The 27,581-nt window shown below is 44.4% G+C and overlaps 1 protein-coding gene and 1 long non-coding RNA gene across 29 annotated transcripts in view; one reads left to right on the top strand and one right to left on the bottom strand.

Annotated features, from left to right (window-relative positions):
- The window catches only part of ABLIM3 (actin binding LIM protein family member 3), a 136,747-nt gene extending 118,519 nt beyond the window's left edge, over positions 1 to 18,228 (top strand). For 7 of the 8 annotated variants that reach the window (XM_086412356.1, XM_086412359.1, XM_086412357.1 and 4 more), the window contains 4 exons: positions 6,171 to 6,318; positions 7,505 to 7,534; positions 8,099 to 8,157; positions 9,895 to 10,041. In XM_086412356.1, the coding sequence (XP_086268482.1) occupies positions 6,171 to 6,318; positions 7,505 to 7,534; positions 8,099 to 8,157; positions 9,895 to 10,026 (369 nt within the window). In that variant the 3' untranslated portion in view covers positions 10,027 to 10,041. Of the gene's footprint in view, positions 1 to 6,170; positions 6,319 to 7,504; positions 7,535 to 8,098; positions 8,158 to 9,894; positions 10,042 to 11,028; positions 11,037 to 11,526; positions 11,608 to 16,119 lie in introns of those variants that run through there. The other variant, XM_086412364.1, reaches the window with a different exon arrangement.
- The window catches only part of LOC147369648 (uncharacterized), a 118,899-nt gene continuing 91,514 nt past the window's right edge, over positions 197 to 27,581 (bottom strand). For 2 of the 21 annotated variants that reach the window (XR_015167697.1, XR_015167682.1), the window contains 8 exons: positions 12,662 to 12,757; positions 11,747 to 11,915; positions 10,302 to 10,383; positions 9,461 to 9,533; positions 8,904 to 9,121; positions 8,513 to 8,591; positions 6,710 to 6,756; positions 197 to 5,608 (listed from right to left, as the gene is read on the bottom strand). This is a non-coding gene — a long non-coding RNA (uncharacterized LOC147369648). The remainder of the gene's footprint in view (positions 5,609 to 6,709; positions 6,757 to 8,512; positions 8,592 to 8,903; positions 9,122 to 9,460; positions 9,534 to 10,301; positions 10,384 to 11,746; positions 11,916 to 12,661; positions 12,758 to 27,581) is intronic. The other 19 variants (XR_015167703.1, XR_015167677.1, XR_015167706.1 and 16 more) reach the window with 14 other exon arrangements.

A 27,581-nucleotide genomic window follows, 5' to 3' on the forward strand; every position in this document is an offset into this window, starting at 1 on the left:
ACTTGGCATAACAGAAAAGTCGGCTGGTAGGATTAGCTGTAGGTTATTCCTGCCATCAGGTGGTCAGTGGGTACCAGTGACTTGTATATCGGGGGTGGGAATGGAAAGTGGTGCAGCGGCTGAGGGAGTCTGTGGCCCTCACAAAGTTCCAGGAATTACAACAGGAACTGTCGACGGAAAACACACACACCACCTGAAAGGTACGAATTATGTTTTATTCAGCAGATATACTGAGGACCTAAGCCCAGGATTCAGCCTCTCAGATAGCTCTGAGATAGTATTCCAAAGAGGTAAGGGAAGAGCCAGGATATATAGTTTTTTTCAAAAAAAAAATCAGGAAGTTGAACATCAAAAGATTGCTGCTGACTAAAGAAAAAACAGACATTTCCAGGTAATGAATTTAGCCCTTTTCTATGTATGGGAAGATGCAAGGGACTGGGCTCACTGAAATCATTCCTTAATTTGCACCTTAACTGTCTAAGGTCAGTATCCTGTTTTTGTCCATCCTGAACCCCCTCAGGGTATACCACTGAGACAAGCCACAGAGGTTGGTGGCAGCAACATCCTTTGTTTATTGATATGGCAGGTGACATCCTTTGCTCACAGTGCTTCCTCTTGGTAATAAATTTGACCAATTTGGGAGGTACTGCATGACCGATTTTGTCCCTTGGTGCCAGGAAGGTGCATTCCTAGATCAGGCAAAGATTCTGTTGACAGGCCACTGAATGTGCTGATTTTCCTTGGATTGGGTCCTGCTGATAATCTAAAAGTCTCTGGGTCATGTGTCTTACTAGTCTGTTATGATCCAGGAAATGTTTTCCCTTGTTCCTTCTTCCCATATCTAGAGTTGCACAATTACAATTATTGTATGTACAGTTATGTACATGATCAACTGCCTTGAGATAACATTAAATTTGTTGGAGGCTTGATTACCCATTGGTAATGTAAGAGATAACAATCTTATAAAACAGAATATAAGCAATACAGCTGGTAACATTAATAAACTGATTGTGCACCAGAGAGAGGCACAAAGTATAAATAATTTGAAAACAACAAGAAAGAACAAACTAAAAGAGTAATTAGTATAACTAGTTGTAATCTGGTCAAAACAAGTCATCAAGTCCACAGGGAATCCAGCTGGAAAAGCCAAATTCTGGAAGGATCAGGTAGAGAAACAAAGGTAAATGTTTCATCTTTGTTTACAAAGGTATACTTTATCAACTTGCTGTAGGTCATAGTGTAAGAGGAAAGTTTTTCTGGAAAACATAAATTAAAAATCAGTAAATATCAGAAAAAGTCATAAAATTATCAATCATATTTATCAATCATTCAGTCCCATGTAATTAATTCCTGTTAATCTTGATGAAGTTGTTAGGTTTTCCATTCGTTTTTAAATTTCTTACCCAGTTCAGGAGTATGATCTAAAAGTTATCAGAAACTTATGCTTATCAAATGTCATTTTTAATGAATCTTTTTTAAGATTTTCATTTTATAGAAGTGTCAGAGTAAAACAGTGATTGTCTATAAACAACAAGACTTAAACTGGCAAGGTTAAAGATCTGACTTATTATAACTCACAAGATACTTGGATATTTCTGTGATATAGAACATTTTAAGATAACTAGAATTATGGCTTATAGCTTTATAGTAGGACATATCAGATTTTCAGGAATTCCATATAAATTTTGGAATATCTATATTAATGATATTTAGCCATACAATTTAACCTTGACAGTCCCCAACCTTTGGCACCAGGGAATGTTCTATGGAAGATAATTTTTCCATGGACCAGGGGGATGGTTTCAGGATGATTCAAGGACATTACATTTATTATGCACTTTATTTCTAATCTGGCCACCACTGATCTGACAGAAGGTACCAGTCCATGGCCCAGAGGCTGGAGACCCCTGATTTATTAATAACATACCAAATAAATAGCAATTTCTGAGATGCCTCAGAATTTCTTTGAAGCATCCCAGAGTTAGCTAGGGATCAAATAATTTCAGTTAGAATTTGTTCTTTGGGAAATTTGTCAAAAATATCACAAAGGTTTCAAAACGCTTGGCCAAACAGGATCATAGATCACTGTGAAACAATACTTACTTAACCAAAGTGACAATTTCAAAAACAAATACAGGTAACTGCATATTACTATTAGAGGTAGGCTGGTACAAGACTGGATTTGCTTCCTCTCTCTGTTAAGAGAACAAAGTTTTCTTGGAATACTGCTTTTGACAGGTTGTGTGAGATTCTTTTTCTATAAGTGATTTGTATTTGTTTTTGAAATGTTTTGTCCTTTTGACCTACTGTATAGCATGGGGAACTCAATATTCTATAATAACCTTTATGGAAAAAGAATCTGAAAAATGGATATATGTATAATTGAATCATTTATCGATACATCTGAAACTAACACAGCATGGTAAATCACCTATACTCCAGTATGAAAGAAAAATTTTTTAATTAATAGGAAAAACTCTAAAGTCTTAAGTTACCAAAAATCTGCAGAAACTATTTTAAATCAATATACCCAAATCATCAGTTCAGTTCACTCGCTCAGTCGTGTCCTACTCTTTGCAACCCCATGGACTACAGCACACCAGGCTTCCTGTCCGTCACCAACTCCCAGAGCTGACTCAAACTCATGTCTATCGAGTTGGTGATGCCATCCAATCATCTTATCCTCTGTCTTCCCCATCGCCTCCTGCCTTCAATCTTTCCCAGCATCAGGGTCTTTTCCAAGGAGTCAGTTCTTTGCATCAGGTGGCCAAAATATTGGAGTTTCAGCATCAGCCTTTCCAATGATTTCCTTTAGGATGGACTGGTTGGATCTCCTTGCAGTCCAAGGAACTCTCAAGGGTCTTCTCCAATAACACAGTTCAAAAGCAGTTAAAAACCCAAATCATAATTATTCCTAAAGGGTTCACCTGAAAACTTTAATCTCATATACCTTTATTTTTATAACTTGCAAAAATATCATCATACTAATTTTTTTTTGCTGACAAATGCTGCAACAGAAATAACATGAACTTACTGACCTTCAGTAAAGCTTGGTACAAAAGTAAGAAATGTCTGTCTTATTAAACCAGCAAGCTTAAGTTAGCTTTAATACCAGGTATTAATTTAATATTGAATATTTCCTAAATGAACGTGAAATTCATTCTGGCCAGTTGCATTTTGTTTAGAAGTATTTAATTTGTAACCACTTACTTTTAAGCTAATTAAATAGTTCTTTTATAAATTTAATTTTGACAGTATTTTCTGGAGGTAGACACACCTCATGTAATGTATATGTATATTTACATTAGCTTCACCTTAAAAACTTAGTTATGAATCAGGTATTACAATATAAACTTACTAGTTTATAAATAACAGTTGGAATAAATTAAATTTGCTTGCTCAGATTACTATGGCCTTGCTCTTTGTGAAAAAGACTAAATATCATTTAGACAGCAGACCATTTTTGAGAATTAAAAGCAACTGTCTTTGTCCTGCAAGTTTCTAAAAATCAGAAATGTGAATACAGCCCACACTGATGACACATACACAAAATGCCTAAGAAAATCAGGTAGAATACTTACATCTCAAAGACACGGGGACAGAAATGCAAGTTCTCCCTAGAAGGGCTTTTGTTTCTTTAAGGTCAGAATTCCGTAAAGATGTTTTATCAAGATGGCTTTCTTTAATTTAACTGTGTACTCAATAGAAGAGGCCCTCCCCACCCCCTGCCTTAGTCATTTTCAGGACAAGAGTTCCTTCAGTTCCTAATGAAGTAAGTACTTGTAAATATTAAGTTTTGTACATGCAGAAATCTGGCTGGGGTCTTAGAGGCTGGCAACCTGTCGATCCTTATTCTTTTTGTTTTGAAAGCTGTATTCCCCATTCCAAGGTCAGTTTGTCCAAATAAAGTCACTAATGATGACTGGTGTGAGCTTAACCCCTCTAGATTTTAGCCTGGAGTCCTTTTAGCCCTGTGTTTTGGTTTCTCCCTTCAGTAGCCTGAGACCACTGAGGGTGCTAGGAGTATGGAGTGGTCGGCTCTTTTGCATGTCCATGGAAAGCAAGTTTTTAATTAAAAAGCGTGAGTTACCCTATAGGTACAGCTGCACGGTGTGAGGACTTGGCTCTGTCACTCCCACAAGTTTCTCAGTTTCCTCAGAAAGCCATTGCCGGCCAGGAGGTGATGTTCCTTCTGAGCTGAAAGCTCTCATGAAATATCTTCACTTTTATTACTAAGCATCCAATTCAAGGAAAAACAACAAGCCAGTCTATATAATTACTGCGTCCAACCTTACTCAGGGTCTTACAACTGAGCCAAGTCTCCTCAGTATTTCAACTGAGGATAACCCGCTCAGTGTCTAAACTGGGCAAAAAGTCTTCACAGTGTCTTCAGACAGAGGATAACCCAGGTACCTCTTCTTGAAACTAAGTTTCAAGGATAACCTACCTCTCTTCCAGTGAGGAGTTTAACACCACTGAATAAAACTTAGGATCATCAGCCAATAATAGGAGAGTGAAGTGAAAGTCAGTCATGTCCAACTCTTTGGGACCCCACGGACTATACACTTCATGGAATTCTCCAGGGCATCTTCCCAACCCAGGGATCGAACCCAGGTCTCCCGCATTGCAGGTGGATTCTTTACCAGCTGAGCCACAAGGGAAGCCCAATAGCAGGAGAGATTCACCCAAATTCATCTGGACTCTGAGGAGGCAGACAGGCCCAAGAATCCTCTGCTGGTACCTAGGCTCTGGAGCCTTTAGAGTTCAGGCAGAGGAGAAAAGTCTGCTCTGGGTCCCTCTGTGGCTGCCAAAACTGTTGACAAAAAATATATATATATGCAACTGAAAAGTTGAGAATTATGTTTTATTCAGCAGACACTAAGGACCTAAGCTCTCAGATATCTCTGAGGCACAGTTCTGAAAAGGTAAGGGAGGAACCAGGAGATAAAGGAGTTTCTGTAAAACAAGACAAAAAATAGTCAAACATCAAAAGATTATAATTAAGGAAAAAACAAACATCTCGCGTTAATGAATTTAGCCCTTTTCTATGTATGGGAAGATGCAAGAGTCTGGGCTCATTGAAATGATTCATTTGTTATGTACCTTAACTATCTAGGGCCAGCATCCTGTTTTACTCCCTTCTGAATCCCCTCAGGGTGCATGGGTGGGGGGGGGGGTGGCGGCTGCAGAGGTTGGTTTGATGGTTGCAACATCCTTTGTTATTGATATGGCAGGAGATGTTCTTGGTTCACAGACCCATCAATTCCATTCCTAGGTAAATACCCAGAAGAATTGAAAACTGGTACTCAATAACATACACGCAGGTCATGGCAGAACCACTCACAATAACCAAGAGGTGGAAGCAGCCCAAAAGTTCATCAACTCACGAATGAATAAACAAAATGTGGCATATCCATATGACAGAGTATCAGCTAAAAAAAGAATGAGGTGCTGATACATGGTACAGTGTATATGAACCCTGCAAACACTACGCTTAGTGAAAGAAGCCGGACACAAAAGCCCACATACGGGTACAATTCCACTTATATGGAATATCCAGAAGAGCTAAATCCACAGAGACAGAACAGAGACTGGTGATTATCAAGGCCTAGAAGGAAAAGGGGGGAAAGAGAGTGATCATTTAATGAGTAGAGGGTCTTCTTTTGGGGTAAAATGATAAAAATGATGTGAAAATAGGTGGAGATTGTGGCTACACAGTATCAGGAATGTACTAAATGACACTCACTGTATTGTGTGGTCTCTTTAAAATGGTTAATTTTATGTTTGTGACTTTCACCGCCCCCCACCCCACCAAAAAAAATGTCTTTTTTAAAAATGGGTGCCAGCAACTCCAAGAGTCCCAGGAAGGCTCTCCCTGGCCTAGCTAGTGCCATCTGTCCATCGCTGAACCAATCACTGTGGACAGTGATTGTCCGCAATGCTGTTGTTGGCCGGGTCTTACTTCTGTGCCCACCACCAGGGCCCCACTCTGACCAATGAAGTCCCCCAAAAGAAAACATGGATGCTACGAAGGTAGAGGGACACTGGGAAGGCAAAAAATGTGAGAGGTTCACTCTATAGAGTCTGGTCCCTCAGCCCTTCCCAAGCCTGTTTCAGCTCAGTGTTCTTTGTTTCCTTCTAACTTCATCTTCCTCCTCTCCCACCCCCAGCTCCAGAGCGGAATTGGCAGACTGATTCTGAAGGAAGAGATGAAGGCCAGGTCCAGTTCCTATGCAGACCCCTGGACCCCGCCCCGGAGCTCCACCAGCAGCCGGGAGGCCCTGCACACAGCTGGCTACGATGTGTCCCTAAATGGCTGTAAGCACTGCCCCGGAGCCTGCTGGGGGCGGCGCGGGGGGGCACTTTCTTCCCCATCAGTTCTTCCCTAAGTGAATCTAACCTCCTACACAGCCGCACCGGGGTCTAGAATACAGGCTAAAGACCATGCCCTGACCTGAGGAGGCACTTCTGCCTCTTTGGGTCAATCTGAAGCTGTGACTTCCAGTCAGGTGCCATGTAAAGAAAGAAAAAGCTCTTCTAATAGTCTGAAGATAAACGGGGCTGACTCTTGAGGTAGTTGAGCCTTCCATCACTGGAAGTGTACAATCAGAGGCTTGGTTCAAGCATTTTGCCCTGAGAGTCTCTCAGTGTAAGCTCCTCCCTATTCCTGGACCCACACAGAACTCTACCTGCCTCATCTCTTACTTACCCCTGTGGGATTCAGTCCTGCCAGGAAATCCTGTCTCAGGTCAATACCTGATGGATAAACAAAGGTACCAATTACAATCCAGTGTGCTGGGCATTTGCAGATACACTATAGCCTTGGTCCTCACAAAGACCCAGAATGTAGAGGGATTATTACCACCCAGTTCATAGAGGAGAGAGCCCTTGCCCAAAGTCAGACCCAACACAGAGTGACTCAGGCCATAAGCTTTTTCCCCTCTTGGCTGTATGCACTGCACCTTGACTCCAGGTGAGGTCAAAGATGACAGTGGTAGTGATGCTGATAAAGCCAGTGTTATGGAGGGTTTGTATCTGTCAGACACTGTACTGATATTTACTGTATTGTGCCCTATATCTTTCACAAGAACCCTATAAAGGAGACACTGTCCTTCCCTGTCTTACAGATAAGCATGATTTACTAATCTGAAGCTGGGTATCTATTAATGGCAGAGCCGGGATGAACTGATGAGCTGTTTTCCTGTTTGACCACTGAGGGGCACTGTTTTCAACCCCTGGCTCTGGGCTCTACATTTTTCTATCAGAGCTGGTCAAAATTTAGCTCCATCAATGGCATCTGTGCGGCAGCTATCACAGAGCACCTGCGCTGGGCTGCATGCTGGCCTGAGGAGGGGGGACCTGCTGCAGATGCAGCAGTTAGAAACTGACCGGTGGGAAGAGGCACTGAAGACACCCTCCGACCTGCCGGCCAGGGTGGCCCAGGAATGAGAGCTGTTTCTGTCTGTCAACATGAGCACTGATCTCCAACTTCTCTCTCTTGCAGCCCCTCGGTCCCACTACCTGGCCGACAGTGGTACGTCCTGCCCACCCTACCTTCAGACCATCATGTTGTGTGAGGGCCAGAGCCGAGTCAGCTGCAGGGCCCCCTGAGCTGTGATGAGTATACAGCATGGATGTTCCAGCACAGTCCTCATCTGACATAGTTTGTCAGATGGTGGGTCTTAATCTTTGGTTCTGGAACCAGGGCAATGGCTCCCAGAGAGAAAGAAAGAGCATACACATCTTCCACCATGTGGGAGCCTGCCCGTCTGAGTTCTGAGCTCGACTCCAATCCCAGGGCCTATGTTCAGAGCCACCCTGTAGCCAGGACACATGGGTCCATCATAGGAGTGTAAATGCGAGCATTTAAGGCCAAAAGACTGTGAGTGGGTACTTCGGGGGGGCCTTGAATTCTGCCAGGATGAGGCACCCCTGAGATGGTCAGCTGTAAGCCTGGAGAGCAGTGGAAGGAGCTGGCGGCCCCTGTCCATGCCCCTTCCCATGGAAGTGGGAGTAACACTGGCCATTTGCCCAGATGACCTTGGGGAGAGGGAACCCTGGCTTGGGGCTTCTGGTAATTGTCTCGGCTCCTTTTCAGATCCCCTCATCTCTAAATCTGCCTCCCTGCCTGCCTACAGAAGAAACGGGCTGCACAGGGTAAGTAAGAGAGGATGCACTGGGGACATTCTCCCCAAGCGGTTCACAGCTCCTGCACCCGCTCGTGGGTGATGACAAACGGGTGAAACCTAGACAGAGGCTTTGGGGCTAGAGGTGCACTGACAAAAGAGCCCCCGTGGGAGGCCTGGGAGCCCCTAGTATTTATGGCACAATTACTCCATGCTGAGCACTCACTCATTGTAACCCTGCAAGGTACTTACTATTTTTAATAACCTATTTTGTGGATGAAGAAACGGAGGTTCAGACAGGTGCAGTGACCTGCTAGAGCTCTCATTCCCAGTAAGTGCTGAGCCAGGATTTGAGCTGACCTCACAGCCTGACCTGACTGACTCACCTGCTGTGGCCTGGAGCCTTCCGAACTCTTAGATATCCTACAGCGTAAAACCTTCATGGAAGCTGAGTTTGTTTAAGGACTGAAAGGGAATGAAAATGGCTTGTTGGCAAAAGGAGAGGCTCTGTGACTAGACAAGGGATGGGGGGAGGGAAGGGACATTAAGACAGACATTCATTACTGTCTGGCCCTGAACAGGGCCAGCACTGTTCTGGATGCTGGGGATCCTACGGTGAACATATTTGCTGCTCCTGTGGAGCTCACATTCTAGCTGGAGAGACAGATGACCTGTAAGTGCATGTGTGACTTGAAGTTAACAGTCACGCGTATTTGGAGAAGGTCAGAGAGGGGTGAATTTAAACAAAGGCCTGAGTGCAGGGAGGGACGACCTCACCTGTCCAAGATGAGGAAGAACCACCCAAATAGAGGCAAGCACCGTGTCAGAGTCCCTCGGTGGAGAGGACACGAGGCGGGGATGGAGTGAGCGTGGAGATGAAGCCAGACAGGTGTCATTAGGGCCCAGCGCTGGTAAAGACTCAGAAGGTTTCCCGTGGGTGTGCTGCACCATCCAACTCAGATTTGTAATGGGCTCCCCCTTGTGTAGAGAAGAGACTGCAAAGGGACAGAAGTGGGAGACTTAACTGTATGAGAGACAATTTTAAGGTTAAGCACACAAAAGGGATCAGAGCTCCATGGTAGAGAGATGGCTGGTGTTAATACCATCCCCTCTCCCAAGCAGGGGACAGACAGACCCTGTCCTCAACACGCCCAGAGCCTGGACATTTGTTCATGAACAGATGTTTATACTGAAAGCCATTTATGTATGCCAGGCATTGCTCTGGGTGCTTGGAATACCAGTGACCAAATCAAACAAAAACCCCTGCCCCTTGGAGCTTCTATTCTTGTAGAGAGAAACAGAAAGCAAGTAGGACTACGTAGTATGCAAATCACCTTATACACACTGTGTAGACAGAGTCGGACACGGCTGAAGCGACTTAGCAGCAGCAGCAGAGGGTAGTAAGTGCTATGGGAAAAAAGGGGGAAGTTGAGCAGGACAAGAAGGGTGGCGAGTTGGGGAAGGGGCGACTTATAATTTTAGATAGAGTTGTCAGGGTAGATCTCATAGAAAAAATGATACTTGAGTAATGAAAGAAAGTGTATGCTGCAGTTCACCAGCATATGACTATTTACGGAGTGCCTACTATGTGCCAGGCCTACGCACTAGGCACACGGCAGCAAATTAAATCATCCCAACTTGAGACTGAAGCTTCTGAGACAGCGCTGAGTCCCACCAGCTCCAGTCCACTTTCTGGAGACGGGTGAGGACTTGAGTGAGGCAGAGGTGAGCCCACCTCAGGCCAGCCCTGCTTCTGTCTCCCCTGCAGACACCCAGCGCAGACCTATTCCACTACGACAGCATGAACGCCGTCAACTGGGGCATGCGAGGTGAGTGTGGGCCTCTCCTGGGACTTCACAGGGACCTCGTTACAATGCGCTGTTCACAACTGCCCACTTGACAAACGATTATGGCCCCACCCTGGGCTCTATCTAAACCCCGAGTTCCCTTTCATTTCCCATTCCCTCCCTTTTCCCCTGCTCCTCCCTCATCCTCTCAGGTCCCTGGCCTTGGGTGATCTCCAGCCCATTTGTCCCATCTGGATTCCCAGAGCCATCACAGAGTGCTTGCTTTTCTCCCAGTACTGCTGAGCTGGAGTTGCCTGCCAGTCCCCAGGTGGAGGGAAACACTCAAAGCCAGACACATTGTTCCCAGAAAAAATTCCATGAACCTCACACTGTGATGCTCTTCCACCGGCCTCATCCAGCTCCAGTAAGCAGGCTCAGGCAGGTCCACATCAAACCCTGGAGGAATCCCCCTGGAAGATGAAGGACTTCACCCATTTGCTTCATGGCCCCCAGGCTCTTCTTATTTCTATTCTAAATATCTCTAAAAACCTGTCCCTGGATCAGCCCAACCCCTTTCTCCACTGTATTCAAACCAGCCTTGATTTAGGATGAATTCAATAAGGATAGGGTCTCTATAACAGAAGCCAGTGCATATATATGGAATTTAGAAAGATGGTAACAATAACCCTGTATACGAGACAGCCAAAGAGACACTGATGTATACAACAGTCTTTTGGACTCTGTGGGAGAGGGAGAGGGTGGGATGATTTGGGAGAATGGCATTGAAATACGTATAATATCATATATGGAACGAGTCGCCAGTCCAGGTTCGATGCACGATACTGGATGCTTGGGGCTAGTGCACTGGGACGACCCAGAGGGATGGTATGGGGAGGGAGGAGGGAGGAGGGTTCAGGATGGGGAACACATGTATACCTGTGGTGGATTCATTTCGATATTTGGCAAAACTAATACAATATTGTAAAGTTTAAAAATAAAATTAAATTTAAAAAGAAAGAAAAGTGAAAGGGAAAAAAAAAAAAAGAAGCCAGTGTAGGGATGCAAAGCAAAGACTGATGGTTTCTACTTTTTGTGTGTCTCTTTTCTCTCTGCAGAGTACAAGGTAAAGACACATAGACCCTGGGGGTCTCTGGGACCCTGCAAGTTGCCACACTGGGGACGAGCGGGAAGATGACAGCACTGTCTATGCAGGGAAGGGAACATCAACAAAAAAGCCCAAGGGTCCTCTCAGGACTAGCATTTCCGGTCCCTGCTTGGGCACTTTCCCTGAATCCTGCCCTACATCTCTTGCCTCCTGAAACCAGACAGTTCCCCCAGGCCTCGGAGACGTTTCTGGAGGCTTGCCAATCACAAATATGAGACATTCACATGCAGGAGCCCTTCTGCTCACACACCACGCTCATCCCTGGCAGTATCCAAGGACTGTGGGGCCTTGCCTTTGGGAGACGGCGCCTTGAGGCTGCCAGGAAACCCCAAAGAGGACGCACCAGTGCTTCCTCCAGACTTGATAATCGCTGGCCCTTCCTGGATAGAAGAGGGATCGCAGCCACCACCCTCACCCAGCCTGCAAACACCCCCTCCTCTCTCCTCAGATCTACCCTTACGAACTGCTACTGGTGACCACAAGAGGGAGAAACCGACTGCCCAAGGATGTGGACCGGACGCGTTTAGAGGTAGGTACAGAAAACTGAGCAGGAGCCTCTGGGTTTGAAGTGATTGCAGAATTTGACCGGTCTAACCCAGCTCGGGAGGGACAGACAGAATGAATGACATAGGGGTCACACAGCTGGTTGAAAAAACAGACACTCCTACCTGGTTTCCTTAGCCCAGGCTGTTCCTTGCTGTTCTGTGCAGCCTCTTGATTCAGTTAGCATCTGTAGTGCACAGCTATAGCGTGTCTCCAAACTGGGCTGATACTTTTGCAGATGTAAGAGGAGAGCTGAATTTGGTTCCTGCCCTTCAAGGGCCTGCAGCCTGTGTGCTAAGAAAAAACACAGCACTGGCGTTACTTAGGACGGTATAGAAAACCAGTGTCTGCAGTGGGAAAGGACGGGGACAGTTCTCTGCAGAGGGTAAACATATACGCAAGTCTCGAGCAGGACTCCCTAGGTTCCAACTCTGATGCTGCCATCCCTGGGTGGACAGTTTGGCCACGTGACGAACTGGCCCATCTCCAAACCTCGGTTGTCTCCTCTATAAGACGGGGTGATTGTCATGCTTCCCTCAGGTTGCCAAGTGACATACATGAGACAGTACACAGGAGCCCTTGACATGGAATCCAGCAGTGTACTGAGTAGAAAGCTCTCCAGAGTTTCTGTGCTGTTACTCGGAGAAGACGACCAGGCTGGCTGTGCTGACACAGGCCTCCAGGGAGAGGGAGGAACTGGATGGACTTGGGGTGGGCGGGTCCAGATGGACAAGGAGGGAGGAGCAACAGCAAGCGATACAGAACAGACGAGGCCTGAACATGGCCTTGGGCTCTGGAGCCGTCCAGTCTACTGGGCGTGGAGTTCCAGTTCCTGCTTACACCGACTCCAGAAGCATCCACTGCCCTTTCCCTCCCTGCCTCTCCCTGGAACACCCTTTCCATCTCAGCAGCCCCTTCACTTCTCAGGGCTCCATTCTAGTGACGCCTGTGCCCCAAAGCCTCCCCAAAGCTTTCCTCAGGGTGTGTCACTGACCTTCTCTTCCTCCTCCAGCCCTGTGTCCAGAGCACAGACCCAATACCTTTCTCCTTTGCATCAGCTCAAGCCATCCATCTCCTCTGTCTGACACGCTGTCATCTACCACAGGGCCTGGACTAGGAGAAGGGTCAGGAGATGTCTGTGGAATTGAATGCAGGCTTGTAAGAGAGGAGGCTCAGCACTTCTTGGGACACCCTTCACCTGACAGCTAAGGAATCTGCCCAGAGTAGAGGGTTGAAGCCGTAGGACGGGGGTGTGGGCAGCCAGGATGCTCGGTGAGTCCTTCCAGCTCTAGCAGGCTGGGGTAGCAGGAACAGAAGCCAGTGATTCTCCCCACGTAAGTGTCTGCCAGTGCTGACAGGGACAGCTCCCTCGGCAGCTCAGAGGAGCCAGCATTTAGGGATGAAAACATTCACAAGCCTGGTTCATCCTGGATGACCAAATGCTCTGCTCCTAGACACCCAGGAAAACACAACCTTCTCTAAGAATCACTTGAGGAGCTTTTTAAAAATACTAGTACAGGGTCCCACCCAAGTCCAATTAAATTGCAATCTGGGGAAGGAGCTCAGGCATCAGTGTTCTTCGCAGGTTCCCAGGGATGTCTGATACGTAGCCTGAGCTGAGACTCCTGGGCTAGAAACCCTGCAGCAGCAGTTCAGGGTGGGCATTGAAGGAGACCCCCCTGTCCTCAGGGAGCTCAGAGTATAGATACTTATTCACACAGTAAGTATTTTTCCAAACCTATTATATATACCAGATACTGCTCTAGGTCCTTGCAGTGTTATCAGTGAACAAAACAAGGACCACTGCCCCCTTGGAGCTGGTGTTCTCATGTGAGGAGACATATAGTAAATCATACAATAATAAGGAAACAATAGTGTGTTGGGAGGTAACGGGGCTGAGGGCAAGGAGTAAGAGGAGAGCAGCGTGAGGGGGATTGGGAGCTGGAGGGGTGAGTTGCAGGCTTAAATAGGGAGGTCTGAGTAGAGCTCATTGAAAACATGACATCTGAGCAAACACTTGAAGTACAAACCATGCCTATATAGAAAGGAAGCACATTCTGGGCCAGGGAAACAGCCCTCACCAAGGCCCTGATGCAGGAGTGAACCTGGTGCATTGGAGGACAGCAGGAGGTGAGTGTGGCTGGGGCCACGTGAGCCCAGGAGAGAGGAGGAGGAGGAGGAGATGAAATCAAAGGAAACGGAGACCAGGCCACATCGTGTGACAGACACGTGAAGAGATCCCTGCACCAGTAATTCACTGTGCCAAGAGCATGCCCCTCATCATCTGTCATCCTCACAGGACCCATGAGGGCAGGTACTGGCATGCTTCTACTCTCACGAGAGGACACTGAGGCTCAGTGATGTTGGAAGTACCCTGTCCAAGGTCACACACTCATATCTGCCTGGCTCTAAAGCCCGGGCACATAATCTTCATCCATTAAAGTCTGTGATGGATGTCAAGTGGACAGGCTGCCATTAAATGCTCTGAGAACTCAGGAGAAAGGAGACTCCATGTGGCCCTCAACAGAGAGAAGAAAGCCTCAGATTCCTCAGCGTGTCCTACAGTGGCTACTTGAGTAGTTTCGGCTTAATTCCTTTATACTATGTTAAAGATTTTTTAACACAGTGGCGAAAGCCAGCTAGAGAATCGATAGTAACCATCACTCTCCAACAACAGAAAAAACAGATTAGACTAAATTACAGTTCCCCTCAGGCTTTACTATGGAAGGGGCAGAGAATGTTCTCATATCCACATATTTTCAGCACTTCAGTGAGAGTAAAACAGATCTGGGCGAGTCAATAGCAGAACAAAAGAAGGACACTGTCTAGCCAGGTGGGGTCTGAAGGAGTCTAACAGCCAAATGTGACATGTGGGTGCTGTCTGAATCCGTATTCAAACAAACCAGCTCTAAAAAGATACTTTTGAGACCATTAGGGGAATTTTATTGTGGACAAGTATTAGGTAATTCTGTGGAATTGTCATTTTTTCTTGCCCATGCTGTTGTGGTTATGTAAGAAAGCAAATACCCAGTATGCTTTGAGATGCCAACTGCTGTATGTAGGAGTGAAGTGGCAGTATCTAGAGTTAAGAGACTTAATGAGAGGAAAGAGAAAATGTGGTAGATTCTGATGGTCATTGAATCTGGGTGAGGGGCATGGGTGTGCACTGTGCTATTTTCTCTCTTGTGTATTTTTGAAATTGACCAAGAGGGTGGTGGGCATACACTGCATTTGGCATCAGGAGCCCTAGACTCAGTTCTGCTACCTGCCTAGTGATCTCCCCTCCCTCCTGGGCAAGTCATTTTAATTCTCTGACTTTTGCTTTTCTCACTTTCCAATTGGGTAGAAATAATTCCTGGTTTTCAAGGTGGTCAGAAGAATTAAGAGAAAAGAGTGAATGTACATATGAGCATGATAAAAATGCAATAGAGTACCCAAAAATCAACTCAGATATATAACCAGTGATATCTAACAAAAGTATGATATATAACCAACAATATCTAACAAAAGTATCAAAGTTACCTTTACCTAAAGAAAGTTTTGGAAATGTGGCAAAAACATTCATTCACAGTGCCAACAAGCCAGAGAATTGGCTAAGTGTTATGTGGCTGTACACATAATTCTCATTGAATTTCCTTCAATACCTGATGAGCTAATATAACTGGTAACAAGAGCAAGTGAATGCAGTAAGCTTTCAGGCAGGACATAGGCCATCTAATTCTCTCTTTAAACAAAATCATAAATTTTATTTAAAAAATAAAATTTCAGACCTCCAGAAGAGTTTCAAGAATAGCAAAATGAGGATCCATTTATCCTTCACCAACTGTTTACATTTTGCCACATTTTAAGTGCCATATATTTCTAACTCAAAGCTTAGAAATCAAAGTTGTATCAACTTTCAACTCTGCTCAGAAGGGACAGGAGAAAGGACAGGCAGAAAGGGGTTAAAAAACCCACTAAGACATGAAGAACAATGTTTCATTATGTGGCATACTTGTTTTCATATAACAAAGAGTATGGTATGGAGAAATCGAGAGAGAAAATTTTTTTTTCATTGACTGACCTAAGGAAAAACCTTCCAGATTTTTTTGGTAAACTTATTACTAAGAGGAAATACACCCTAAAATCTTGGACATGCCTCCTTTTCTGTCCAAAGTAGACAGCAGTAACATTACTCCATACACACTCCTGGACACAATGCATGGAGCAGGGATGCAGAAAGGGGAGGCCAACCGAGAGGCACTCAGGTGAAGCGGAAGTCCCGCCTGAGTCTTGGGTAGAGAAAGCCTCTCCAGCCAGATCAACTACAGGGGTCCCTCCCAGGAAACACTCACTCACACAGCCATCCACTCGACATACTCATCACACACCCTCCGTGGGTCAGGCACTGTGCCAGGCACAGCAGAACCAGAGGAAACGTACAGGAACCACTCCTGCATCTACCTGCCTCTCACGTCCTCAAGTTGTTCCCTCTCTGTCTCCTCCCCTCTTCTTCCAGCGCCACCTGTCCCAGGAAGAGTTCTACCAGGTCTTTGGCATGACCATCTCCGAGTTTGACCGGCTGGCCCTCTGGAAGAGGAATGAACTCAAGAAGCAAGCCCGGCTGTTCTAGGCAGAGGCTCTATAAATATATATGCATTTATATAAAGATATATGTAAAATCTCTATACTGAAGCTCGGTATAATCCTCTTGTGTAATGGGACACACTGCCTGCCATGAGACTTGCTTTTCTGTATCGTCAGGCAAGCCCACATCATCAAGATATTTTTATGCTCCTTACTTTCTCTTTTTTAAGTGCAATGGGGTTTGGGAAGGAATTTGTGGGGACTCCCATCCTTTTACTGGGGAGCCTTTTTATACTGAAACATCTGTCCTGACTTGAGTCCCCCAGGGTCCAACTCTCTTTCCTGAAAGAGGTGCCTGAAGGAGTCTCTCTTCTCTCTGCTTCTCGGCTCTTCCCCCAACCTCCAGGGACGATGCTGACCGTGCAGTTTTCACACTTCACTGGCCCCAGAGGGGCCCTTCTCAAGGGGGATCCACAGCGTTCTCCCCGAGTCACTGAACACCTTTGAGAGCCCTGAAGAATTTTCTTATCCCCCCCCATTAGGACCTCAGTGCTGTCTGGGGGTGATGCAGCTAGAAATGTGGGTTTCACGTCTATTCGTTACAGAAATAAACAGAAATGGATAGGGCCTTGGCCTCTCCTCGCCTCTTCAATCCTCCTATCCTTGATCCTCACCTCTCTCTAGTCCAAATCTATGACTCATGGTAGGAAAAGAAAAAGCACTTCCCTTTTCTGCATCATTGCTTCCCATGGCCCCGTGCCTGGCCCCTACGTGAAGAACCAGAGGGAGAAAGTGGGAGCCAGGAGCAGGAGACAGAGCGGGATGCCTGTTAGTGCCGGGGCTGCAGGACCCCTGGGACCCTCCCTCATTGCTCCCAGAACCTCCGGACCTTCCCCCTTAGGAGGAGAGGCCCATTTTCGCAGCCTGTATTTTTCAGCCTTACTACAATCTATGTGCCTGACAACTCGCCACAGGGCTAATGTTCCCACCACGGCTCCAACCGAACAACTAGACAGACAACCTCTAACACACACCTCCAAAGGTAATCCAGACCACGTCCTAAAGAAAGCTTCCTGGCCTATGCTGTCTGGTCTCTGGGTTGGCAGAGCAACCCAACCATACCCCCACCAGTCCTTGGCTCCCACTGCAAAGTTGGCCATGCTTCATGGGGGAAACTTTTGAAGAATGACTGCTTATGAGATTCCAAAATGGAGCACTGGCCAACGTCGCTCACAGTCATCCTGATTTCCCCAGTGGCTGCCTTTCCTGCCTCCTTGCCTTCTGGAACAGGGATGAAAGCTTAACCATCTCTCCTCCCCTCCCCAAATCTGTAACCATGAGTTGGTGATGGTAAGATCTGTTCCTGGAGATGGCTTGAGTCAGACCACGAAGGAAGGATGAAGAAGTGGAAATGACAGTTATGACTCTCAAGAGGTTATGTGTTGTGGCAAATGTAGGACTGACTTCAGCAAACCCTCACTGAGCACCTGCTGATGCTGAGCACCTGCTGTATACTGAGCACTTACTGTGGGAGGGCAATGGGAATACTAGAATGATCAACCTGGGGCCCAATCTCAGGGGCATGCCTACTAAAAATGGGTGTCATAAGGCATGTACTCAAACATGATGGATGTGAGGCAGAAAGTGATAGGAGACAGCATTAGAAAGTGTATGTGATGTTACTAAGAAAGCAGATGCAGCTGGGGCAGACCAAGGACAGCTTTCTGCAAGAGACTGCATCTAAGTGAAGTTGAGGAAGGTGAAGGAGACCGAAGGGAGGAGACTGTAACCTGAAAGGGTGAAAGGATGAAGGGCCAGAAGGGAGGTCTAATATACTCTCATTTAGAACGTCCACCCTTTCTGCATCTTCTCTTTTTGGCCAATGTCTCAACTGCCCTGACCCTTTTAGAAAAGACCCCAGCCAGACACAATCATTGAAACTGCCTCATTATTGCTGGTTGAGAACTTGGAGAGATTGAAGGGCTTTTGTTATTGTTGTTGAATATCTTTGTTTCCCATAAATGCACATAATTTCAACCCAGACTTGTGTCCTTCTGTTGTTTCTCATGTGAGTGGAAATGAGTGACATGGGGAGAGGCTGAACCATGCACATTTTTCAAAATAAAACTATCAGAGAGAAGCCCTCTCTTGGTCTCAGTTTCTCCTTTGATAAGAAAGTCTGACCAGGTAAGCATTACCCAAACTGTTTCCTGCAGAATGCAGGGTCCTAGAGGATGGAAGAGGTTGTTGCAATAATGAATAGTGTTCTATGATAAAAAAAAATAATGGTAGTAAGACCCAGGTGAGCTGACGATTTCCAAAAGGTAGTAAACCTAGAGATGGGGAAGCACAGTATCAGAGTTCTCATCCTCAGTAAGCCAGAAACCACCCACCCCTACACCTGACTTCATCTGAATCAGTGTTGCAGTTACTGACAAACACAAGAGGAGATCAAGAGTAGAACATGAAGTTCACTTCCCTACACATATGCATCAAAAATACATCTAAATGTTGAACAGTTCTCAAAGGAGACCGACTGAAAACTGGCAGAAGAGCTCTTATACAACCAAAGCTGCAAGAAAGATCTCCATACAACCAGGTAGGACAAAAAAGAAAAATAAGGCATCAGGAAGGGGCCAGCACCCCTGGGGGGTACTTATGAAAGAGGAAAGGTTCTCTCACCCTGGAAACCACCTTTGCCAGCTGGGAAGTCTACCAGAACAGACAGGGAGCTGAAGGGGCCTGGTCTCTGCTTGCAAGGAGTGTGTGTCTGCTGGTTTGCTAGCAGTCAGGGAAAGAGGGACCAGCACTTGATGGCCACCATGACCTCACACTGTCAACCCAAAATGCCATCTGGGCAGGGCTGCTAGTATGCACAGCAGCTAGGTGCTGAAGCCTGGCTTTGAGCAGATGGCTCCTGGGAGAGGACTCAGTCCAGCTGTGCAGAGATTACCTGGAGTGTGGTCTGGGCCTCCACTGTCAGTGCCTGCCACAGGGGCACAGTCCACCATAAGACCCCCACTGTCAGCATGCTTACAGAGGAAAGCAGCTCCAGTGGTGGTAGACTTTGTGAGCCCGGGCACGACAGTGGTGAGACTGACGTCAGAGCCAACTATCAGGGCTGCCATTTCGAGGAGTGGGCCCGAGAGCAAGTCCAGCATCACCTGCGCTGTGCTGGTGGGCACTAGATGGCATGACCACAGTCACACCACCCCCCAGTAGACCCTGGAGAGGAGAACGCAGCTGTTCCTTTTCCAGTGGGAGCAATCCAGTCCTGCCTACCTCACACCACAGCTTGGAGTCATATCTGGGGTAGACAAGCCCTGGGAGAGTCCTATCACCGAGACAGCCCAGGTGCTAAACGGCAGCACAACCACTTCAATTCCTGCAGCCACAATGCCCTGGCCCCCAGTACCTGCCTAACACTAGGTCTCAGAAAACCACAATGGAGAAAGGAACATGGCCTTGGGCTGCTCCTAGGCAAAACCAAGGACACCTGCACAGGTGGTGCGGAGATTCTCTGTGACAGCATGGGCCTCACTTGCTTCAGCACTCAAATCCTTTGGGAAAGAGCATGCACTTAAGGGCAGGCAGCCTTACTGAACCCAATCATCAGAGCTTCTACTTCAACAACAGGAGAGCAGACTCCAGCCCCGACAGGGCTGTGACAGCCACAGAACTAAGCAGAGGTCTCCCCACACTCTCCAGTGCACACACTAGTTACCATAACACCAATCACACCCACTATCAAAGGAATAATTTCCACTCCGAAAAAGACATGGCTGGCATTCGTACCAAAAATAATGGACTCACACAGTCCACACAGGGACACTTCCACCTTAAAACAGTCCTTTAAGACCACAGTAGATAACTGTTTTTCCTAAATTCACAAACATAAATTTAAGTAAAGTGAAAAAGAGGAAATATTCCCAATTAAAAGAGCAAGAGACAGACCCACCAAGAAAAAAGAAGACTCAAATCAATAAAATTAGAAATGAAAAAGAAGTTACAACAAAGAAATACAAAGGATCATAAGAGACTACTATGAGCAACTACATGCCAATAAAATGGACAACTTGGAAGAAGAAATGGACAAATTCTTAGAACCAAACCAAGAAGAAATAGAAAATATGAACAGACCAATCACAAGCACAAAAATCAAAACTGTAACCAAAAATCTTCAACAAACAAAAGCCAAGGGCTAGATGGCTTCACAGGTGAATTCTACCAAATGTTTAGAGAAGAGCTAACATCAATATGCCAGCAAATTTGGAAAACTCAGCAGTGGCCACAGGACTGGAAAAGGTCAGTTTTCATTCCAATCCCAAAGAACGGCAATGCCAAAGAATGCTCAAACTACCGCACAATTGCACTCATCTCACACGCTAGTAAAGTAATACTTAAAATTCTCCAAGCCAGGCTTCAGCAATATGTGAACCGTGAACTTCCTGATGTTCAAGCTGGTTTCAGAAAAGGCAGAGGAACCAGAGATCAAATTGCCAACATCTGCTGGATCATGGAAAAAGCAAGAGAGTTCCAGAAATACATCTATTTCTGTTTTACTGACTATGCCAAAGCCTTTGACTGTGTGGATCACAATAAACTGTGGAAAATTCTGAAAGAGATGGGAATACCAGACCACCTGATCTTCCTCTTGAGAAATCTGTATGCAGGTCAGGAAGCAACAGTGAGAACTGGACATGGAACAACAGACTGGTTCCAAATAGGAAAAGGAGTACGTCAAGGCTGTATATTGTCACCCTGTTTATTTAACTTATATGCAGAGTACATCATGAGAAACGCTGGACTGGAAGAAACACAAGCTGGAATCAAGATTGCCGGGAGAAATATCAATAACCTCAGTTATGCAGATGACACCACCCTTATGGCAGAAAGTGAAGAGGAACTAAAAGCCTCTTGATGAAAGTGAAAGTGGAGAGTGAAAAAGTTGGCTTAAAGCTCAACATTCAGAAAACGAAGATCATGACATCCGGTCCCATCACTTCATGGGAAATAGATGGGGAAACAGTGTCAGACTTTATTTTGGGGGGCTCCAAAATCACTGCAGATGGTGACTGCATTCATGAAATTAAAAGATGCTTACTCCTTGGAAGGAAAGCTATGACCAACCTAGATAGCATATTCAAAAGCAGAGACATTACTTTGCCAAAAAAGGTTCGTCTAGTCAAGGCTATGGTTTTTCCTGTGGTCATGTATGGGTGTGAGAGTTGGACTGTGAAGAAGGCTGAGTGCCGAAGAATTGATGCTTTTGAACTGTGGTGTTGGACAAGACTCTTGAGAGTCCCTTGGACTACAAGGAGATCCAACCAGTCCATTCTAAAGGAGATCAGCCCTGGGATTTCTTTGGAAGGAATGATGCTAAAGCTGAAACTCCAATACTTTGGCCACCTCATGCAAAGAGTTGACTCATTGAAAAAGACTCTGATGCTGGGAGGGATTGGGGGCAAGAGGAGAAGGGGACGACAGAGGATGAGATGCCTGAATGGCATCACTGACTCGATGGACATGAGTCTGAGTGAACTCCGGGAGTTGCTGATGGACAGGGAGCCCTGGTGTGCTGCGATTCATGGGGTCGCAAAGAGTGGGACACGACTGAGTGACTGATCTGATCTGATCTGAACATCTATCCTGATCAAACTCTTCCAGAAAAGTGCAGATGAAGGAAAACTCCCAAATTCATTCTACGAGGCCAACATCACCCTGATACCAAAACCAGACAAAGATGCCACAAAAAAAAGAAAATTATAGATTAATATCACTGATGAACATAGATGCAAAGATCCTTAACAAAATTCTAGCAAACAGAATCCAACAACACATTAAAAAGATCATATATTATGATCAAGTCAGCTTTATCCAAGGGATGCAAAGATTCTTCAATATATGCAAATCAACCAATGTGATACACCATATTAACAAACTGAAAGATAAAAACCATATGATCATCTTAGTAGATGCAAAGAAAGCCTTTGACAAAATTCTATACTCATTCATAATAAAAACTCTCCAGAAAGCAGGCATAGAAGGAACAAAGCTCAACATAATAAAGGCCATATACGACAAACTCACAGCAAACATTATCCTCAATAGTGAAAAACTGAAAGCATTTCCTCTAAAATCAGGAACAAGACAAGGGTGCCCACTCTTACCACTATTATTCAACATAGTTTTGGAAGTCCTAGCTATAGCAATCATAGAAGATAATGAAATTAAAGGAATCCAGATTGGAAAAGGAGTATAACTCACTGTTTGCAGATGATATGATTCTCTACATAGAAAACTCTAAAGATGCCACTAGAAAATTACTAGAGCTAATCAATGAATAAAGTCCCAGAATATAAAAGTAATACGCAGAAATCTCTTGCATTCCTATGTACTAACAATGAAAAATCAGAAAGAAATTAAGGAATCAATCCCATTCATCATTGCAACAAAAAAGAATAAAATACTTAGGAATGCTGCTGCTGCTGCTAATTCGCTTCAGCCGTGTTAGGAATAAATTTACCTAAAGAGACAAAAGACCTGTGTGCAGACAACTGTAAGACACTGATGAAAGAAAGACAACACAGAGATGAAGTGATACACCATGTTCTTGGATAAGAAGAATTAATATGGTAAAAATGACTATACTACCCAAAGCAATCTATACATTCAATGCAATCCCTCTCAAACTACCAACAGTATTTTTCACAGAACTAGAACAAATAATTTCACAATTTGTATGGAAACACAAAAGACCACAAATAGCCAAAGCAATCTTGAGAAAGAAGAATGGAACTGGAGGAATAAACCTGCCTGACTTCAGACTATACTACCAAGTTACAGTCATTAATACTAGCACAAAAACAGAAATACAGCCTAATGGAACAATATAGAAAGTCTGGAGATAAATCCACACACCTGTGGATTTGACAAAGGTCAAATCTTTGACAAAGGAGGCAAAAATATACAGTGGAGAAAAGAATCTTTTCAACAAGTGGGGCTGGGAAAACTGGTTAACCATATGTAAAAGAATGAAAATAAAACACTTCTAACACCATACACAAAAATAAACTCAAAGTGGATTAGAGACCTAAATGTAAGACCAGAAACTGTAGAACTCTTAGAGGAAAACATATGCAGAACACTGACATAAATCAGAGCAAGATCCTTTATGAATGGAAATAAAAACAAAAATAAACAAGTGGGACTTATTTAAAATAATATAAATTTAAAAGCTCTTGCATAATGAAGGAAACTATAAGCAAGCTGAAAAGACAACCCTCAGAATGAGAGAAAATAACAGCAAGTGAAGCAACTGACAAAGAATTAATCTCCAAAATATACAAGCAACTCATGCAGCTCAAAACCAGAAAAACAAACAACCCAATCAAAAAACGGGCAGAAGACTTCCACAGGCATTTATCCAAAGAATACATACAGATGGCTAGTAAACACATGAAAAGATGCTCAACATTGCTCATTATTAGAGAAATGCAAATCAAAATTACAATGAGGTATCATCTCACACCAGTTGAAATGGCAATCATCAAAAAGTCTACAAACAACAAATGCTAGAGAGAGTATGGAGGAAAGGGAACTCTCTTACACTGACAGTGGGAATGCAAACTGATACAACCACTATGGAGAACAGTATGGAGATTCCTTAAAAAACTAGGAATAAAACTCCCATATGACCCAGCAATCCTACTACTGGGCATATGCACTGAGGAAACCATAACTGAAAAAGACACATGTACCTCAATGTTCACTGCAGTACTGTTTACAATAGCTAGGACATGGAAGCAACGTAGATGTCCATCAGCAGATGGATAAATAAGGAAGTTGTGGTGCATATACATAATGGAATACAACTCAACTATAACAGATTTGAGTCAGTTCTAATGAGGTGGATGAACCTAGAGCCTATTATACAGAGTGAAGTAAGTCAGAAAGAGAAAGACCAATATCATATATTAACACATATATAAGAGGTGGCAAGAATACACAGAAGAACTGTACAAAAAAGATCTTCACGACCCAGATAATCACGATGGTGTGATCACTGACCTAGAGCCAGACATCCTGGAATGTGAAGTCCAGTGGGCCTTAGAAAGCATCACTACAAACAAAGCTAGTGGAGGTGATGGAATTACAGTTGAGCTATTTCAAATCCTAAAAGATGATGCTGAGGAAGTGCTGCACTCAACATGCCAGCAAATTTGGAAATCTCAGCAGTGGTCATAGGACTGAAAAAGGTCAGTTTTCATTCCAATCCCAAAGAAAGGCAATGCCAAAGAATGCTCAAACTACCGCACAATTGCACTCATCTCACACGCTAGTAAAGTAATGCTCAAAATTCTCCAAGCCAGGCTTCAGCAATACGTGAACTGTGAACTTCCTGATGTTCAAGCTGGTTTTAGAAAAGGCAGAGGAACCAGAGATCAAATTGCCAACATCTGCTGGATCATGGAAAAAGCAAGAGAGTTCCAGAAAAACATCTATTTCTGCTTTATTGACTATGCCAAAGCCTTTGACTGTGTGGATCACAATAAACTGCGGAAAATTCTGAAAGAGATGGGAATACCAGACCACCTGATCTTCCTCTTGAGAAATCTGTATGCAGGTCAGGAAGCAACAGTGAGAACTGGACATGGAACAACAGACTGGTTCCAAATAGGAAAAGGAGTACGTCAAGGCTGTATATTGTCACCCTGTTTATTTAACTTATATGCAGAGTACATCATGAGAAACGCTGGACTGGAAGAAACACAAGCTGGAATCAAGATTGCCGGGAGAAATATCAATAACCTCAGATATGCAGATGACACCACCCTTATGGCAGAAAGTGAAGAGGAACTAAAAGCCTCTTGATGAAAGTGAAAGTGGAGAGTGAAAAAGTTGGCTTAAAGCTCAACATTCAGAAAACGAAGATCATGACATCCGGTCCCATCACTTCATGGGAAATAGATGGGGAAACAGTGTCAGACTTTATTTTGGGGGGCTCCAAAATCACTGCAGATGGTGACTGCATTCATGAAATTAAAAGACGCTTACTCCTTGGAAGGAAAGTTATGACCAACCTAGATAGCATATTCAAAAGCAGAGACATTTCTTTGCCAACAAAGGTCCGTCTAGTCAAGGCTATGGTTTTTCCTGTGGTCATGTATGGATGTGAGAGTTGGACTTTGCAGAAGGCTGAGCGCCGAAGAATTGATGCTTTTGAACTGTGGTGTTGGAGAAGACTCTTGAGAGTCCCTTGGACTGCAAGGAGATCCAACCAGTCCATCCTGAAGGAGATCAGCCCTGGGATTTCTTTGGAAGGAATGATGCTAAAGCTGAAACTCCAGTACTTTGGCCACCTCATGCGAAGAGCTGACTCATTGAAAAAGACTCTGATGCTGGGAGGGATTGGGGGCAGGAGGAGAAGGGGACTCCAGAGGATGAGATGGCTGGATGGCATCACTGACTCGATGGACTTGAGTCTGAGTGAACTCCAGGAGTTGGTGATGGACAGGGAGGCCTGGCGTGCTGCGATTCATGGGGTCACGAAGAGTTGGACACGACTGAGCAACTGAACTGAACTGAAGGGAATCTAAAAAGATAGTACCAAAGATCCTACGTGCAGGGCAGCAAAGGAGACACAGACATAAAGAACAGACTTTTGGACACAGTGGGAGAAAGAAAGGGGTGGGATGATTTGAGAAAATAGCATTAAAACATATACATTACCATATATAAAACAGATAACCAGTGGGAGTTTGATGTATGATGCAGAGAACCCAAAGCCAGTGCTCTATGACAACCTGGAGGGATAGGGTAGGCAGGAAGGTGGGAGGAGGGTTCAGGAGGGAGGGGTCACATGTATGCCTATGGCCAATTCATGCTGATGTATGGCAGAGGCCATTGTTATATTGCAAAGTAATTATCCTCCAATTAAAATAAATTAATTAATTAAAAACAAAAAGAACAAGAAAAATCACTTGAAACAACAAAACAATAAAACAGACCTCTCCAGTCAACTAGATCCCAAGTTCAAGAAGGAGGCAATAAAAATGCTAAAGGAATTAAGAAAGATTATCAACAGAAATGCATATTACTGTAACAATGAACTAGAAACTATAAAGAGGAACCAATCAAAACCAGACAACTGAATTGCCAAGATAAACACTAAGCTAAAAGCAATGAATAAGACAAAGATACCATGAAAAAAGAAAATCACTGGCCAATATCACTGATAACATAGATGCAAAAATCCTCAACAAAATAATAGCAAGCCAAATCCAACAATACATTAAAAGGATCCTACACCATGATCAACTGGGATTTCTCCCAGGGATGCAGGGATTTTTCAATCCACAAATCAATCAGTGTGATACACTTCAAAAAAAATTGAAGAATAATCATATCATCATCTCAATAGATGCAGAAAAACCTTTTAACATATAACAGGAACTCTCCAGAAAGTAGACTTACAGGGAATATACCACAACATAATCACAAGCTGGAATCAAGATTGCTGGAAGAAATATCAATAACCTCAGATATGCAGATGATACCACCCTAATGGCAGGAAAACACAGAGGAACCAAAGAGCGTCTTGATGAAGGTGAAAGAGGAGAGTGAAAAGCTGGTTTAAAATTCAACATTCAAAAAACTAAGATTATGGCATCCCGTCCCATCATTTCATGGCAAATAGATGGGGAAACAATGGAAAAAGTGGCAGATTTTATTTTCTTGGACTCCAAAATCACTGCGGATGGTGACGGCAGCCGTGAAATTAAAAGATGCTTGACCCTTTGAAGAAAAGCTATGACAAACCTAGACAGCATATTAAAAAGCAGAGACATCACTTTGCCAATAAAGGCAAAGCTATGGTTAGATCCCAAGTCTGTATAGTCCAACCTATGGTTTTTCCAGTAGTCATGTACAGATGTAAGAGTTGGACCATAAAGAAGGCTGAGTGCCAAAGAATTGATGCTTTTGAACTGTGGTGCTGGAGAAAAACTCTTGAGACTCTCTGACAGCAAGGAGATCAAACCATAGAAATGGAACGGAAATCAACCCTGAATATTCATTGGAAGGACTGATGCTGAAGCTGAAACTCCAATACTTTTGTCACCTGATATGAAGAGCCGATGCACTGGAAAAGACCCTGATGCTGGGAAAGATTTAGGGCAGGAGAAGGGAGTGACAGAGGATGAGATGGTTGGATGGCATCATCGACTCAATGAACATAAGTTGGAGCAAACTCTGGGAGACAGTAAAGGATAGGGAAGCCTGGAGTGCTGTAGTCCATGGGGTCACAAAGAGTTCTACGTGACTTTGCAAATAAACAACAACATATATGTCATATACAACAACCTACAGTTAACATAATACTCAACAGCAAAA

The sequence above is a fragment of the Bos grunniens genome, chromosome 7, assembly GCF_055505025.1.
Source record: "Bos grunniens cultivar Pamir isolate PY7600 chromosome 7, Bosgru_T2T1.0, whole genome shotgun sequence".
In the NCBI taxonomy this organism is placed as follows: Eukaryota; Metazoa; Chordata; class Mammalia; order Artiodactyla; family Bovidae; genus Bos; species Bos grunniens.